The 17,627-nt window shown below is 37.4% G+C and overlaps 1 protein-coding gene across 8 annotated transcripts in view; it reads left to right on the top strand.

The window, feature by feature from the left end:
* Positions 1–12,775, top strand: part of LOC146000271 (DNA helicase MCM8-like) — a 67,300-nt gene extending 54,525 nt beyond the window's left edge. For all 8 annotated transcript variants that reach the window (XM_083137741.1, XM_083137737.1, XM_083137740.1 and 5 more), the window contains one exon: positions 11,735–12,775. In XM_083137741.1, the coding sequence (XP_082993867.1) occupies positions 11,735–11,938 (204 nt within the window). In that variant the 3' untranslated portion in view covers positions 11,939–12,775. The remainder of the gene's footprint in view (positions 1–11,734) is intronic.
* The last annotated feature ends 4,852 nt before the right edge of the window (positions 12,776–17,627 follow it).

Here is a 17,627-nt window from a genome sequence, read left to right as displayed (position 1 = left end):
AGGACCTCTTCAACAAGATGGTTGGTTGTAGTTGGTTCGTTTCATTTGACCTTCGAAGGGCTTACCTTCAGTTACGCCTATCTCTACAGGCTCAGAAGGTCCTTGTCTTCAACACGGAATTCGGGTTATTCAGACAGTTGAAGCTTCCCTTCGGAGTAAACTCTGCCAGTGCCATTTTCCAAGACGACATTCTAGTAGAAGGAGTTACTCTTGAGGAGTGCAATGATAACGCACGAAAGGTACTGAATCTTTTCTCCGATTATGGCGTCCGCATAAATGAACAAAAGTCTGTGTTCTTTGTGCAAAATGTGAAGTATCCGGGCCATTCTCTTTCACAGGAGGGAATCCGTCCTCTGAAAAAAAACATTGATAAAATAATTCAATGTAAGCCACCCACTAATGTTGGCGAATTGAAGTCATTTCTCGGTATGGTCACGTATTACGCTTCGTACCTGCCAAACCTAGCTGACTGTGTTGCCAGTTTATATGATTTGTTGAAGAATGGGGTACGCTGGTCATGGACAGATGTTCATCAGAAGGGATTCCAGGATGTTAAGGATCTGCTATCTAAGGACTTAGTACGCACAGTATATGATCCTTGTAAGGACTTATAGCTGATGTCGGATGCATCTCCTACAGCTACGGGAGCAGCCATAATGCACAAAATAAACGGAGTCCTAAAGCCTATCATGTGTATGGCCGGTACATTATCTGCTGCGGAAAGGAACTACACTCAATTGGAAAGAGAATCTCTTGCATTAGTCCGTGGAGTCAAATACTTTCACAAGTATCTCATTGGACAACATTTTGTTGCGTTCACCGACTCGAAACCTTTATCTCACCTGCTGGATCCTAGAAGTAACCTGCCTGCTTTAGCCATCAGCAGAATCAACAGATGGAAGTTAGTATTGGAAGAATATGACTTCAAAACTGTTTACATGCCTCACGTTGAGTTGGCTGATGCACTGTCTAGAATTTGTGTTGCAGATGATCCAGTTCGTGATTTATTATGATGATTTCGCATGTCAGTTGACAGCTGAGCCGGTTGTCCTTAATCTTATTGAATCTTCGGTGTTGACGCACATTTCGCTGGAATCACAACGTGATCCTGAGCTTTCTAAAGTCTTCGAATATGTTCAAGGGAGATGGCCACAATTCATCGGGAGAACGAAAGGTCATCCTCTCAGAAAAATATTCGACAGGCGATATGATGTCCACATACAGAAGGGGTGTATTTTCGTGGGCGAAAGACTGGTCGTACCTGAATCTTGTATCCAAAGTGTCCTATCTCTGTTGCACAAATTCCACCAGGGAACATGCAAAATGAAGGAAATAGCTCGTTCATCGTTCTTCTGGAACACGATGAACGAAGATATTGAGAGGGTTACGTCTTTGTGTGACACATGTTTGCGATACAATAACAGGCCCAACATTCGAAATGTGGCCTATTGCATCGCAGCCTTTTGTGCGTGTTCATCTTGATTTCTTCCATTTCTCAGACATGAATTTCCTGTTGCTGGTTGACGCTTATTCTCATTGGATATCTATATGGAGAGTGAAGAATATGCAATTTGACACCATGATTGGTTATTTAGATGAATTTTCTTCATGCTTTGGATATCCGAAAACCTATGTAACTGACAATGGCCAACCATTTGCATCTTCAGAGTTCAACTCTTATTGCTCAAAGAGGAATATCAAGCTTCTTCACTCAGCTCCGTACACCCCCCAATCAAATGGTCTAGCTGAAAGGAATGTTGGGGTGGTGAAGAACTTACTAGAAAAGAACTTTTCAAATCGTTCATGCATCATGTTGAGAGAGATGGACAAGTTCGTTCTTGAGCTTTTAGGCAGATTAAGGAATACTCCAGTGCACGGGTATAGTCCAGCAGAACGTTTGCTTAAGTTTCGGCCAAGAACAGACATTTCCACTTTTGACACGTCAAATGGTTCCAAGAATCAACCTATTAGTCCGGTTCCGTTTATGCCGGGGGAAAAGGTACTTGTGGAACGTCACAAGAAACAATTCAGCCATGGGCCCAAGTACAAAATTGGCGAAATTGTTAAACTGATGGGCCGGAAGATGGCGAAGGTGATTGTAGATAATGACCTGATTGTTGTTCATCTCGCGAGGATCAAGAGGTATCCCGACAAGGTTGGAAAAGACATCTTTGTCCGAAATCAAAGTCGACCAAGCGGAAACAACCCAGTGCTTGTTAGAGAGGAGGACTATCTTCCAGTACCTGCTACTGAAGATCTAGTGGAACATCCAAATGCTACCTGCGACAATCAACCGCTAAGGAGATCACAGAGACCAAGACGACCGCCTGACCGCTATGGGCAAACTCCATGAAACGGGAGTCTCTTCAGCCGAAGGGGGGGAGAGTGTCGTATACCAATTGAACTTGAACGCCAGACCTGATTATTAAATGTTGTTCGTCATTAGTCTGCGCATTGTTCCTGTCGAGTATGTATGAAAAGTCATAGCCGTCGTTCATGACGAGGCTTCTCGCATTTATACCATTATGTAAGTTATTGTAATAATTCTGTTATTGTGTTGGTGAATTATACACTTTTGTTTGTGTTGAAACTTCAGTCGTATTCTTTACTCCATTTCCTGAATAACCGAAGAACAGAGAGAACCCAAAACTCAACACTACCTACCAATTGCTGATAGGAAAATTTGGTTTCACATTTCTCAGCTTTTTCTAATTTTACATTTAGCTCCATGGGAGTTGAAACAGTTTTGAATTTATCCACACCAAAACGTGTAAGTAACTGTTTAGTATACTTCTTCTGAGATAAAGTTAGAGTATTCAGTTTCTTATTCCTGTCAACCTCCATTCCTAGACAAAGTTTTACTGGTCCCAATAGTTTAACATCAAAATTTTCTTTCAGTACATTTATGAACTTTTGTTTTTCACATGCATCTTCACTAAATACAAAAATATCATCAACATATAATGCTACAATCATCTTTTTACCCTTTATGCATTTTGTGTACACGCAAGGTTCACATTTTGATTGGCTGTATTTCATTTTGATTAACACATCATGTATTTTCTGATTCCAAGCTCGGCTTACTTGTTTTTAGACCATACAAACTCTTTTTGAGTTTGCGGTTGTTCCATATAAATTGTGTAATTTAAATCACCATTCAGGAACGCAGTACTTATATCAATATGCTGTATGTCCATATTGCATTCTACACCAATAGCAAACAAAAGTCTTGAGAGTAGAGTGTCTTACAACAGGTGGAAACGTCTCTTCATAATCGATAGCATATTGTTGCATAAAGTCCCGTGCTACTAATCAAGCTTTATATCTATCTACGTCTCCATTTACATCTGTTTTTACTTTATATACCCATATACATTTAACTACACTTTAGTCCTTTGGACGATCTACTAATTCCCAAACTTCATTCTTCAAGAATGATTTATATTAGGTCTGAGCCGATACCGATGTATCGGTATCGGTAAGTATCGGTTGGATTTTTTCACCGATACCACCCGATACCAAAGATTTTGAGTGGCTAGAGCAGCCAAGAGAAACAACTCATTTGCCAAGATTTGTCCTTCTCAAAGGTTCGTTTACCCTTCCTTGAGACAGGTTGGAGTCCCGCACAAGAATTCCACATACATTTCCGAAAATGATGCATCCTCCTGGGAAGCAGATGACAAAAATCAAGGACAGGACTCAAGCGAAAGCACTCTGCCCAAAAGTGACATTGAAGACATATAACTGCCTGGTGGTCAACACTATGTAGAGATAAAATATACTATTCATTGCCAATTTTGTTGCTCGCAAACTTGGGGTTAAGAACGTGATATTTTCAAAACCAGCATTATTATAATGCTAGGCTCATTGCGGAGTTCCTGGGAAAGGGATGAATGTCGCTGTGGGAGGGAGGGTTGTGGATTTTCTGCTTGTTCTGGCCGATACTTGTTTATATTGAAAATGACAGAGAATAATGGACAGCAGGGCATATATAGAGATGCCAAAGGAGCATTACATATATCCGTGTTTGTGTATATTTTTACGTTGTTTTCCTCACTCTCCAAGTTAATCCAAACGATAAGAATGTTGTTTACATTTGTATTTATTTTGCATTCCTTGTGCAAGTTGCAACATAAATTTTATTTTACACACCATAACTTTCTCTCCCCTTAAAGACATGTATAATGAAATTGGGGATCATGAAATCAAGCAGGGGCACCTATAATAATCCACCGACTCTTTCGGTGTATCTGCAACGTTTTAACAATGCTTGCAACATATAAAAAACTTCTTCTTCTTCTTCTTCTTCTCCTCTTGCATCCTCTGGTGTAGAAAGGAGTTCACATAAAATGTCACAGGATATTTTAAGTGATATAATGTTATATGAGAATAATTTTGAAGTATTTCATATCATTAGTAGAATGTGATGTGATGAGTTTTGTGACTCGGAATCTAGCCTTTGTTATTTTAAACTGGAATTATACAAGTATCGGTATCAGTATCGGTTGGAATCAGTTAAGGTATCGGTATCAGTATCGGTAAATGGTGGTATTGGCTTAGCCCTAATTTATATTCATCATCCATTGCCCTCTCCCATTTGGAATTTTCTTTGCATGTTGTGGCTTCTTCAAAGCATAAAAGATGTGTCGGACAAATCATAATCTCCCGTCCAAATTGGTAATTGCTTATTTCTAACAGGTCTACCATTTTCTTGTGCTACATTTTAAGATAAATTACTATCTACATTCGAACATTCAGCAGTTTCTGAATTTGTTACTTCTGATAATTCACTGACATTATTATCATCACATAAAGGGTCACTTGATTTTTCTTCTGAATTCTGTGTACCATCTACAACATTTTGTCTGTCATTGTTTTTAACTTGTGATCCATTAAATGGTATCTGTACAGTCAGAGGCAAAATTACATCGGAAGACATGTCGGTGTTGACATCTGTCCCATCGAGACATGATCCTGCAACATTTTCCAGGAATATAACACTTCTTGCTTTAATAATCTCACCAGGATTTGAAGTATCAGCTAATCTATAACCTTTTGTAAAGTCACATTTCGACTTGCTATCCATCTTCTTTCGTTGATGGTCTGGTGTCAAAACATATGCTGTACAACCAAATACACGAAGATGACTTTATTTCCTGTCCACATTTCCTCTGGAGTAGCATCTTTGATTGCAACTGTAGGACAAACATTCTTCAGGTACACACCTGTTGAAATTGATTCAGTCCAATATCTCTTACTGAGATTAGCATCATGAAGCATTGTTGTAGCTTTTTCTACAATTGTTCTGTTTAGTCTAGCTTCTTCTTCCATTAGCATCACAACCCTTTGTGGGTTTTAGCTTTCTCAGACAAATCATTCCAATCTTTCCTCTTCTTTGCCATTTCTTTCCAATTTCTAACTTTGAGAATCTTTAAATCTTCGCATACATCTTCAATCCATCTCATCCTAGGTCTTCCAATTGGTCGCCTTCCCATAGGTTTCCATTCTAGTATACGTTTTATAGTTCTCATGTTATCCATTCTTTGTATGTGGCCTAACCATTTAATTCTTTGACTTTTAATATATCGTATAATGTCTGCACCATTGATTAATTTTTCTAGTTCCACATTATTTCTTATTCTCCATATATCATGTTCTATCTGTACCGGGCCAAAGATCTTCCTTAAAATTTGTCTCTCAAATATACTTAGTTTGTTTCTATCTTTCCGTGTTAGGGTCCAGATTTCAGCAGCATATGTAACCACTGGTCTTATCATAGTAAGATATATCTTCATTTTTGTATTTCGTTTCAGAAGTTTCGATTTTAACAGGGATACATTTGCATAATAGGCCATATTACCTTTCCTTATTCTTTCATCTATTTCAGATTCTATTTTATTGTTTTCATTAAGTATAGATCCAAGGTATGTAAAATTACTAACACATTCAAAGGAGTAATTATTTATCAATATTGATCTATTATTATTCATGTTAGTTCTATTAATATTCATGTATTTAGTTTTCTTTTCATTAATTTGGAGTCCTACTCTTGCAGCTTCCTCTACTAGACTTATAAACGTTTCTGAAAGAGCTTTCTTAGTTCTTGCTACAATAGCTACATCATCAGCATATGCTGTTACTTGTTTTAGTCTCGTACTGATGTCTCCTCTCACATCTAATTTTTTAATCACAGAGTCCAAAACTAAATTAAATAATGTTGCTGAAAGAGGATCTCCTTGGCGCACTCCTGTCATGACATCGAAAAAGTCCGATCTTGCATTTTCAATTTTAACTGAGGCTCTAGTGTTTTGAATTGTCATTCGAATTAATCTTACTAATTTATTTGGTATTCCAATTTCTTGTAGCCTTTGTAGTGTTGTTGGTCTATATATTGAATCGAAAGCTTGTTTGAAATCAATAAACAAGACATGCAAATCTATATCATATTCATAGCATTTCTCAAGAATCAAACGCATCATCAGGATGTTATCTGTAGTACTTCTGTTGTTCCTAAATCCACTTTGATACTCTCCTATGATGTCTTCAGCATAATCAGTTAGTCTGATGTTAATTATTGCTGCAAGTATTTTATATAGGTTGTTTAATAGTGATATGCCTCTATAATTTTCACAGACTGTTTTATCTCCTTTTTTAAGTATAGGGCATACTAGTGCTATGTTCCAATCATTTGGCATTTGTTCTCGATTCCATATATTAATTATAAGTTTATGTATTCGACGATACATTTCTTTTCCAGCTGCTTGTATAAGTTCACTATTCATATTGTCAATTCCTGGTGCTTTCATCTTTTTAAAGTTTTTAATTACTGTCTCCACTTCTTCGTATGTTGGTGCATCGACTAATATGTTCTCATTATCCTGCTGATTCATCGTATTAATATAGGGCACTTCTAAATCCTGGTTGTGTTGAACTCCCTGGAAGTGTTCTTTCCATCTATTCATTATTTCTGCTTCTTCAGTTAGGATTTGACCATCTTTGGACTTTAGGTTTCTAGTTCTTGGTTTATACTGTTGTGTTATAACTTTCTGGGTTCGATAGAATTTTCTGTATTCTTTTTTGGTGTTTAGTTCTTGTAACATTTCTATTTGTGTTTTTACTGCTTGGCGTTTCTTTTCTCTACACATTTTCTTAGCATGCTTTTTCAGATTTTCATATTTTTCTCTATTTGCTCTTGTAGTTCTATTAAGACATGTATTTCTAGCTTCATTTTTTGCTTTAACCACCTTTTTACATTCTTCATCATACCAATCTTCATTTTTTTCATATGCTTTGGTTCCTAAAACCTGATTAGCAGTACTATCTATGATGTTTCTTAAATTATCCCATTCCACTTCTGCATCATCTTCTTCTCCTATTTCATCAAGTTTCGTTTGTATTTCTTGTCTGTATGTGTTTTGTATAAAAGATTTCTTCAATTTTTCTATGTTCCATTTTTTAGTTTTCTTGTATATTCTTTCATTAACCATGCTAATTCTTTGTCTTATTTTAGTTCTAACAAGATAATGATCCGTATCGCAACTAGGTCCTCTATATGTTTTGACATCAATTATTAATGTAGCTCTCCTCTTATTGATCAATACATGATCAATTTGATTACATCGTTGTTCACCGGGTATTTTCCAGGTCCCTTTGTGGATTTTTTTATGCTTAAATCTAGTGCTACTGATATCGAGATTTTGTAATTGTGCTAATTGTATCAGCTTTTTTCCATTGTCACTTGTTTCTTTGTGTAGGGAAAATCTGCCTGACACTCCGCTGCTGCTGGATTCATTACCTATTCTCGCATTAAAATCGCCTAGTAGAATTAGTGTATCATGTTTTGGTACTCTATCACATACATCTGACAGTTCGCTATAGAAATGTTCAATATCTTCTTTGTTTGTGTCTTCAGTTGGTGCATATATAGATACAAAGGTAATATTGTTGAATTTTCCTTTTATTCTTAGTTTACATATTCGGTCATTTATTGGTTCAAATCCGAGTATACATTTCCTCACATTTCCAGTAACTAAAAAACCTGTGCCATTTCTTCCTTTAATTGTTGGATGCCCACTATACATAAGAGAGAATTCTTTCTTTTTAATCCATCCATCCCCATTCCATCTTATCTCTTGTAATGCTGTTATTTGCATGTTAAATTTTATTAGTTCATCTGCAATTTCATTCATTTTGCCTGGTTGAAGCATGGTACGGACATTCCAGGTTGCCACGTTAAAATCCACATTCCTTAGCCTTTTACATTGCGTGGGTCGTCTCTTATAGATCCGTCCGGCTTTGCTTGTCTGAGAGTTCGTAGCGGGAGGTTGTTTTACGGGGTAAGGGTGCTGGCCTTACGCCCAACCCCCAACCTGGAGGACCAGGGATTTGTATTCGAGGTTCCTACCCCTAGGAAGACGGGCTTCACCATGCCTAAGAGCTCTTCCTACCCCTTGGTTTTCTGTCAGGGTTTTCCTTCCCTTAGCCTTTAGAGATCCCACTCTTACCTGCAAGGCAGCAGGGGCAGTGCTTATTTAATGGCGGCACTTACTCGCCATGTCTCAGTGTCGTCGCTGGATTTTTGTGGTTTTTAAATGAGAGTTATCCTGCCAGAAATAACTCTCTCCACATCCTGTTGACACTGACGCTCATTGTCCGCAACTGCTTATTTGTCGCTGCTAGCCTACATATCTGTAGGCCGTTCCCCTATCCGCAACCTGGGGATGCGCTCGGCAGCATAGAGCTCTGCTCCTGGGAATGTTGCCCAGTACCGAGTGTTTAGTCTAGCAGCAACTCCATTTTGTTGCAGAGTATATGGAACACTTGTCTCATGGATTATACCATGTTCACTGAGATATGCAGAACATTTCTGTTACAGCATTCTGTACCATTATCTTATCTAAGCTTCTTGATTTTTAAATTGCACTGATTTTCTACAAAAGCTTTGAACTCGACAAATTTTTCAAATACTTCATGCTTAAATTTAAGAAAATATACAAAACTCTTGCGAGTATAATCATCAGTAAAAGTAACAAAATATCGTGCACCACACCAACTTGATTCGGACATTGGTCCTCAAACATCAGAATATATTAACTCTAGTTTTTGTTTAGATCTTTTTGCCATTCCCTTTGGAAAAGATGCAGTTTTCTGCTTCCCCTGAATGCAAGGAATACATGGTTTTGGGGTGTTATTCTGAAAACATATTCCATCAGCTAAATTATTTCTCAATGATATCATTCCTCTTAGACTCAAATGACCTAAACGTTTATGCCATACATCTTGTGAAGCATTAACTGACAACATAGCTACTGTCTCTTCACAATTTTCAAGAGAATTTACAGTAGTATTGTTTAAATTCATTATGGACAAATTTTCAGCCTCGTCTAACTTATAAATACCACCTACCTTTGTTGCTGTAAATTTTGGAGTAGCCTTAATCTCAATATCAGATACATTGTAACCACTACACCTTTGGTTATCAAAAAGCATAACATAACCTTTTCAGTAACTTTGTTAACAGACAACAAATTAGCAGTAATATCTGGAACATCCATCACTTCAGATACCTTCTGCACATTATTTTTGAGATTTACTTTCACATCACCAATTCCATTAAAAAAAGTAGAAAAGTAAAGTGTTCCCTTGTGCTTAGCACCACGCCATGAAGGCGTATAGGGTGTGGGGGTAACGCCCCACACTTTCTTGATCCGGTCGTGAGGGGGGGTGATGTGATCAGCACCATGCCCCTGACTGCCTTTACCCCCCAGGGTTTCCCCCAAGTACCCATGTTATTCAACGCTGGGTGGGTGCCAGGACCGCTTCCAACGTTAGAAAAGTTCCCGGATTTGAACCGGCCGGGGATCAAACCCGGGACCTTTAGCATGGTAGTCAGACGCGTCACCGACTGAGCCACCGCGGCCACATTACTTATCACATTTTGATTATTTGCAATGGTAATTTCAGGTGATTTAGAATTTTAATAATTAACAAACCAATCTTTACGTTTACTGATACGTGAAGTACACCCTGAATCTAGTAACCAGTCATCGTCATTAAACACTTTACTGGCAGGAGCACTGTGGGTAGTCAAGAACAATGAACTATTGTGTTGCGAAGAACTTGGTCCTTGCTTCGTAACTGTAGGTTTCTTCATCCGCTTCTTAGACTTCTGTAGTTGAGGACATCTTGGCTTTATGAGGACTTCCTTCTTGCAATGATAGCAGATAGGCACAAATGGACCATTCTTCTCATCTGAAGCTAAATATGCAGAATCCTTGGAAACACTTTTACTTAGTCGAAAATCACCCTGCATGAGCCGTGACTTCACAAACTCGCTTGTAAGTTTCGTCTGAGTTCCTTCAATACCCATTACCAAAGGATTAAACTCTTCAGGCAATCTAATCAACATAATTTCGGCGATTTCTTCATCATCGATACTGCATCCCACGTCTGCTAACTCTTGTTACAATGAGATGATTTCACCCAGGTACAAGTCCATTGAAGGAAAATCTTCATAATGCAATCTGGCCAGTCTTCTTTTAATTGCTAAACGCCTTCTTATACCTTGGTTTTCGTAAGCTACATTTAGGTTATCCCATACTGCCTTCGCACTTTTAGCATTTTTAACATGTGGGTAGCAAAGAGAATGCATGCACATACAAATCTTGGCATACACTTTCTGGTCTCGAACTGGATCCACTGGAGTAGTACTTTCGACGCAGTCCCATAACCCACAATCGATCAGAGTTAATTTCATTAAGAACTTCCACGTGGCATAATTCTTAACACCTTCCAGTTTCTCGATGTTCGGCTGTCCACCACTATTAATCATGATTGGAGTAGTCATTGTTCTTACAGTGTATGTAGCATCGAGTTTGTTTATTGTTATTATTGTCACCGTACTTTCCGTACAAGAAAAATTACATAGCACAAATTTCGATTCAAAGCTTCACAAGCACTACATGCATTATCATGTGATCAGTCATGAGTACATCACAAAATTTACGATAAAATTTTCCACCGTGACAACTCCAAAGTACATTGCAGCACAGTTCTTGAACACCTGAGCTGGGCCCATAACCTGTTAAATTCAAACCTGATACTGCATAATGATAAATATGCCGAAGTGAACTGAAAATAAGAAGTTTTATTTCTGTCTTCTTCGAAGCCACAGAAGATGATGGACAAAAAAATATTGAGTCGCTTCACAGAATATATTACACATGTGAAAAATTTACGCGAACATATTTGAGTATGAGAATCTTTTGAAACAAAACATTTTAACAATCAATTTTAACAAACATTTTTCCATGTCGCTTCAAAGAGTGCATCCAAGCAGAAGGTGGGCATTTAGAGGACGTTATTTTCAAAGTGCACTGATGTCTATATTGTGCATGTTATACACTGTAATAAATGCTTATGTATATATATATTTTTCATAACCATACAAAGTTACTACAAGCACTCACTGTCTTTCCATTGTCATTTGAAGTTGGTAGATACAATATGCACCACCCTGTATGATGGCATGACACATTAGCCTTGTATTATTTAATTTGAAGCTAGTCTTAGCATGTCGATATAGTCCTTTTTATTCATTGTTTGTCAGTTCACATGTCAGATTTTTTAGAAAACTGAATAACTATGAAATTAGAAGCAAAAGTAAGTGCTTGCTTGCATTTTCTTAATGATTAATTTCAGTATGTGTTGACATAGAGTAATTTGCTTTTTGTAGGCAAAGAAGTTCATAGCGACCCTGCAGAGGAAAGCTGAAGTACAGTCAAGGTCAATGTTCACGGTGTCGGAACTGAAAGAAGTCGCTCAGGGCTGTGGGGTTCAAGTCCCCAACTTCTTCAATTTCCTGTCGTCTTTGAACATCCAGGGCTATCTCCTGAAGAAAGGAAGCCAGTTGTATCAGTTGCTCTCAGTCGAATACTGATTCCAAGTTATGTGTTGCCCTTTTGGAATCTGAACAGTGGCCTTAGTTTCAAATATTGCAGATTAATGTTGATGAATTATTATTATTTCTGCCTCTTGTTTCTAGGCAGTTGCTAATTCTACACTGAAAAAATATTTTAAGGAAGTGCCAATAGATATTAGTCTGCAATAATGACATTATTTTTCTTGAGTCTACAAGTGCCTTTTGAATTATTGATAATGTTTATATATTTATAATATTATTCCACTAAATATATATACGTATATATTAGTGTAAATTGCAGCTTGACCTGGGTAGTGGGGGACTAAGTTGTTTCTTCAGGAGTGCTGAACTATTGTTTCTTGAGTGCTGCCATCTGGTGGTATGGCACCAATTTTAATATTTAAGGACCTTTCAAATTAAAAAAAATATATGATGAGAGTTAAATGTACAGCCAGTAACTTACTTGTATTTTTTTAAAAAAATATGACCTTCTCTAATTAATTTCCACAATTTCTTTCATCAATTTCTAATTTACTGATGGGCTTGTCCATGTTTACTATTTCTCTTAGAAGATAGTGCTGCCATTCGTGATGAATTTGACTCATAAATAGAATTACAGAAAAGTCAGATTACATAATTTACCAGGAGGAAGCAATCTTGAAGAGACAACTTGTTTACTTCCCCACTACCCACAGAAAGCCATGATTTCCACTAACAATTTGCGTTGACCAAGCAGAGTATATTTTGAACTAACTGTATGGATATTTCTTGTATACTTATGTATTTTTGTAAAATAAATAAGCTACGTTTTGTTCTTTCCTTCAAGTTTCCATAAATAAAATTATTTTTATAGAAGAGGATTATTTTTTTTTTACATAATTTTTAATTTTTATTAAAAAATTACCATCAAGTGAAGCTTTGTAATGACAAAGTGGCTCGTTTCTTTACAGTATGTATTTTCCCTAGGGCTGAGACGAATAAACCACCATTGCCAATACGAATGCAAATAATTCCAGTATAAAATAACAGTCATACTAACTCATCACATCACCAGGCACACACATTTAGAAATATAATTTGGGGCAGTCCAAAATCAGTGTGTTAGAAATAATAATAACAATATATGTGTTAATTAATGCATTAATATGTAAAAACGAAAGTCCCTGACTTTTCCAGATTTTCCATACCAAGAACCAAAAATTTCCCGACCAAACCATTAGGGCAACTAGTGTACATGTATGGAAGAAGGTCATTATATTTCAGCTAAATGCATGCTTAGAATCTTGCTAAACCTAATACTGGAATATCTAGTTCACATGGAAAGATAATAAGGAGAAGGGAAATTCAACAGTAATTGACTTGGATATGGGGAGGAAAGCAAATATATGGGGTGAGTTTTTATGTGATACTTGACTTGATCATTGACTAATGATTAACAAAGAATTATTTTTTAAAAAATAATCATAAATTACTGCATAAATAATAAATAATTATAGTACAATTTAATAACACATGTATTGTTCCCAATAACTATCAAACAAACACTAAAAAAGCAACAAGAAATGGTAAATTCCCATAGCCCCCTATTGTAGATTTTTACATGAAAATAGTTCAAATTTTACTGTAATAACTGGTAATGGTCAGTATATTAACTGAAGTATAGTTTGTCAACAAGTTTTAAATTTCTTGCTTGTCCTTCCTTTCTATGTTCAAGAACCTAGTTTTAGTGCACTACTACAAAAATGTTGACTTTTTCCAGACAGTAAATTTCCCTGATATTTCCATGACTTTTCCGGACTGGTAAGACACCCTGAAACAATATTTCGAAAACCTGATTGTTAAATTTTCAAGTACGGTGCTGGTGAAAATTTTGAAGTGTGTTACAGTGCCAGGTGTGTTGGCATTAGTTCAAGGGCATATCAGTTCAGTCCCAATATTTCCAAAGATGCTCTCAATGACTAAAATATTCATCATTTACACAACTAAGAAATTTACAGAAAAATTATAAAATATTTCTACTAAAGTTTCTATTGTATCTAAAGTTATCTGTTTGGCAGTTACATGGAGATTGGTAATTTACTCTGATAAGCTTACTTTTCATTTGTTTTGTGCAAATTTTTCTTCGCGATCGATTTCGCCATCCGGCTGGTGGCTTCGTCAGGCTTGTACTGTCTTGCTGCAGCCGAAATGGTTCCTTCCGTTTGTGCTAGTGGCAGTGCTAGTTGACGTGATCCTTTCACTTTCTGCCGTTCTGGGGTGGGTGTAGTGCTTCCTTCTTTTGCTGCACATCGGGGTTTTGGTGCTGTAGGCATCGGTTCTCGGTCTCGTCGTCTGCTTCTGTGGGACAACGTTTGTTTGCATGCGCAGGCGGGCTTTTTAGCGAACGCTTAAGGCCCGTGCTTGGTTTCTTGTCGTGCAGGGGAGCAGCTTGGGTGGGTATGTATATTCCTGATAGTGGGAAGCCAGGTTTTATTGAGGGCCCCGGGGTTAGTGTTGAGGTCGGCGGGAGTGGTCACTATTGCATAAGTTTCTTTTGAGAACCTTTCCAAGGTGAATTTCGCTTGCATGACTATTTTGGCAGAGTCTGTGTTATGGTTTTCATCTATAAGGTGGCAGGAAAGGCCTGTTCTTCTCCTGAGTCTATGGTCAGCATCATGCTCCTTGAGCCTATCATCAAGTCTGTGCTTTGTCATACATACATACTTGCTTCCACAAGTGCAGTGCAGGTGATCATGTAGATGCCAGTTCTTGCATTGGGGTTGGTGTAATATCGTTTGAAATGGGTTAGGTGGGAGGCTATGGAAGGAGGGGGTTGGTCTGCTATCTTGAAACTGTGCCTGGTTAGAACTTTACCTCAGAAAGCTACACATGTGCAACTGATGTGTCAATTTCAGGATATCAGAAATGAATGAAGTGCACGTAGAATAATATAATTAACTCAATAATTAATTTAACTCAATGATAACCTACATGCTCAACAGCTTAATTAGGACATTAATGCCCAAACTGTATTTTTTTAAAAAAAAATAGGCACTGGGTTTAAAAGGAATGTACAGTCTGAACAAAATCACGATGTCTAATAGCTCTTGCCATTTTAAAAAGTGAAATGAATGATGAAACATTTGTAAAAGAATTGGAAGGCCAGGGTCCGAACCTAGAAACTAAAAATGTCTTATCATTTGTAATACAGGGCTTTCAAAAATGATTGTTGAGTTTTTATGAAGTTCGTACCGATACTATGTTTTTTTGTTGTTTTTTTTTAAAAAAAACTAATGTTGCCACAGCAATCTATTGAGAAACTGGCCAAGTGTGTGGCTTTCATTTGTAGTAATTACTTGCGTCAATGCCCCCACCAGGAGTCAGTTTTCATAAAATGACAGTGGTAGCGAAAAGGCATTTTGGGGTCTTAATTTTCACAAAACTAAGCAGTTAAGTGGCACTTTCATGCAAAGTGAGGAGTCACCTTCAGACTAGGGATGGCCAGATCCGGATCCTGGCGGATCCGAAATCCGGTTGGTTCTGGATCCTAAGGATCCGGATCCTAAAATTTTTCGGATCCGGATCCGTTTTGCCATCCCACATGTGCTTCTTTGGAAAGTAAGAATGTGCTTATAACATATTGTTACCTGCTAATATACATATATATATATAATATACATACATACACACATATATATATAGTGTGTGTGCACCCGTGTGCGATTTGTAATTAATTAATACACTTACAAGGGAGGTCTAAGTCTCCCCCTCCGATTTACATGAAACTTGCAGGTGTATAGACCCCCCCCCCCTCAAATGTCAAGATGAGGAGAAATTGAAGTGGGGTTCTGACCCCGAAACCACGTAAATATGGTATAGGAAGAAACAGGGTGCATAGGGCTTCTCTATACACCTGTCAAATTTCATGGGAATCGGAGGGGGACACAGGGGTCTGATGATCTCCACGTCAATTTGTCCTCATCTTGACATTTGAGGCGGGTTTTGCCCCCTAAAACAGTTTTTTAGCCGAAACAAAAAAAAAAACACGTATTTCTTCCTTTGGGCCCCACTATACACCTGTCAAATTTCATGGGAATCGGAGGGGGACACAGGGGTCAGATCCCCACTTCAATTTGTCCTCATCTTGACAATTGAGTGGGTTTTGCCCTGTAAAACCGTTTTTAAGCTGAAACAAAAAAAAAAAACGCATTTCTTCCTTTGGGCCCCACTATACACCTGCCAAGTTTCATGGAAATCGGAGGGGGGGACATAGGTCAAATGCCCACTTAAATTTGTCCTCATATTGACATTTGAGGGGGGAGGGGTTGCCCCCTAAAACAGTTTTTTAGCCAAAACAAAAAAACACGTATTTCTTCATTTGGGCCCGTTTATACACACACCTGCCAAGTATCATGGAAATCGGAGGGGGACACAGGGGTCAGATCCTCACTTCAATTTGTCCTCATCTTGACATTTGAGGGTGTTTTGCCCCCTAAAACCGTTTTTTAGCTGAAACAAAAAAACACGTATTTCTTCCTTTGGGCCCCACTATACGCCTGCCAAGTTTCATGGAAATCGGAGGGGGACACTTAGATAACCTCCCTTGTTACTCTTACATTTGTAATTATATAACACTACATATATTATAATGTTTTATTTTAATTTGTAAAACTGTAATTGTAGAACAATTGTATAATTTTTGTATTACATTTCTATCTTGTTATATGTGTTAAAGGTTTCATCCAGGAATGGAATGTCGCACATTTATGTGTGTTTTAATTTCCAATACATTCGAATGAATATTCGTTTCAATGGCATTTACAAAATCACCTCTGACATTTTATGTTAAACAAGTAAGATTATTTTTGTGCACGAGTGTGTTAGCCGATGCGTAGCAAAGTATTTTAGGAACAACACTTGAAATAAATTCTTGTAGGACTAACTAATGAAAAAATTCTTTGTAATCGAAGATCATAATACCTTTTAAGGTGTGGTAATATTATAATGGGATTGAGATACGAAAGTCTCGGATCCAGAACTTTCGGATCCGAATGGATCCGGATTTTTCGGATCCGGATCCGTTTGGCCATCCCTACTTCAGACAACTCTATAGGGTGATGCTATTCTTATTTCCATTTGGATGAGGAGTCTGTGTAAGAGGAAAAGTAACATTTTAAGACTTGCATGTAGTCACGTCACTGCTATGACTAGGGCATTCTGTGCCATTTTTGTAGAAGTTTGCATTTGAAGTTTAGATTTGCCACATCATCTGGAGCAACACACATTATCAGGAAGTGTGACACTCGGGGGTGTGAAATCATTGAATACTAGTAGAGGGGAGGAAATTCTTAATTAACACTCACAAATTCATATACATTTATTATGTTATTCCATATAAAAGTTAATGACTAAATATTAAAAGATATACAGTACATAAAGGAATTTTATATCTATATATCACATATTTGGAAAGCAATAAACTAATTCATTGACCAACTGGTTAAATATCAATAAATTACAAAATACTTGAAATTGTTATTGATATAGATCTGTTAATGGTTGAGCGAGCGAGCAAGAAGCAAGCAAGCAAGACTCCCAAACACAGATCAAGACATTATCTTTCCTTTTTTGTGTGCATTTTCTGTATATGTTGCCCTTATAATAGTAAAGTATATTTGAAGTTGAAACTATCCCCCCCTTTCCTGGGGACCCCTATGTTTTGACTACC

Source organism: Lepisma saccharinum, chromosome 16 (genome assembly GCF_977018435.1).
Source record: "Lepisma saccharinum chromosome 16, izLepSacc3.1, whole genome shotgun sequence".
Lineage (NCBI taxonomy): Eukaryota > Metazoa > Arthropoda > Insecta > Zygentoma > Lepismatidae > Lepisma > Lepisma saccharinum.
The sequence above is the reverse complement of the archived record's forward strand: the minus strand, read 5'-3'. Positions and strand labels throughout refer to the sequence as shown.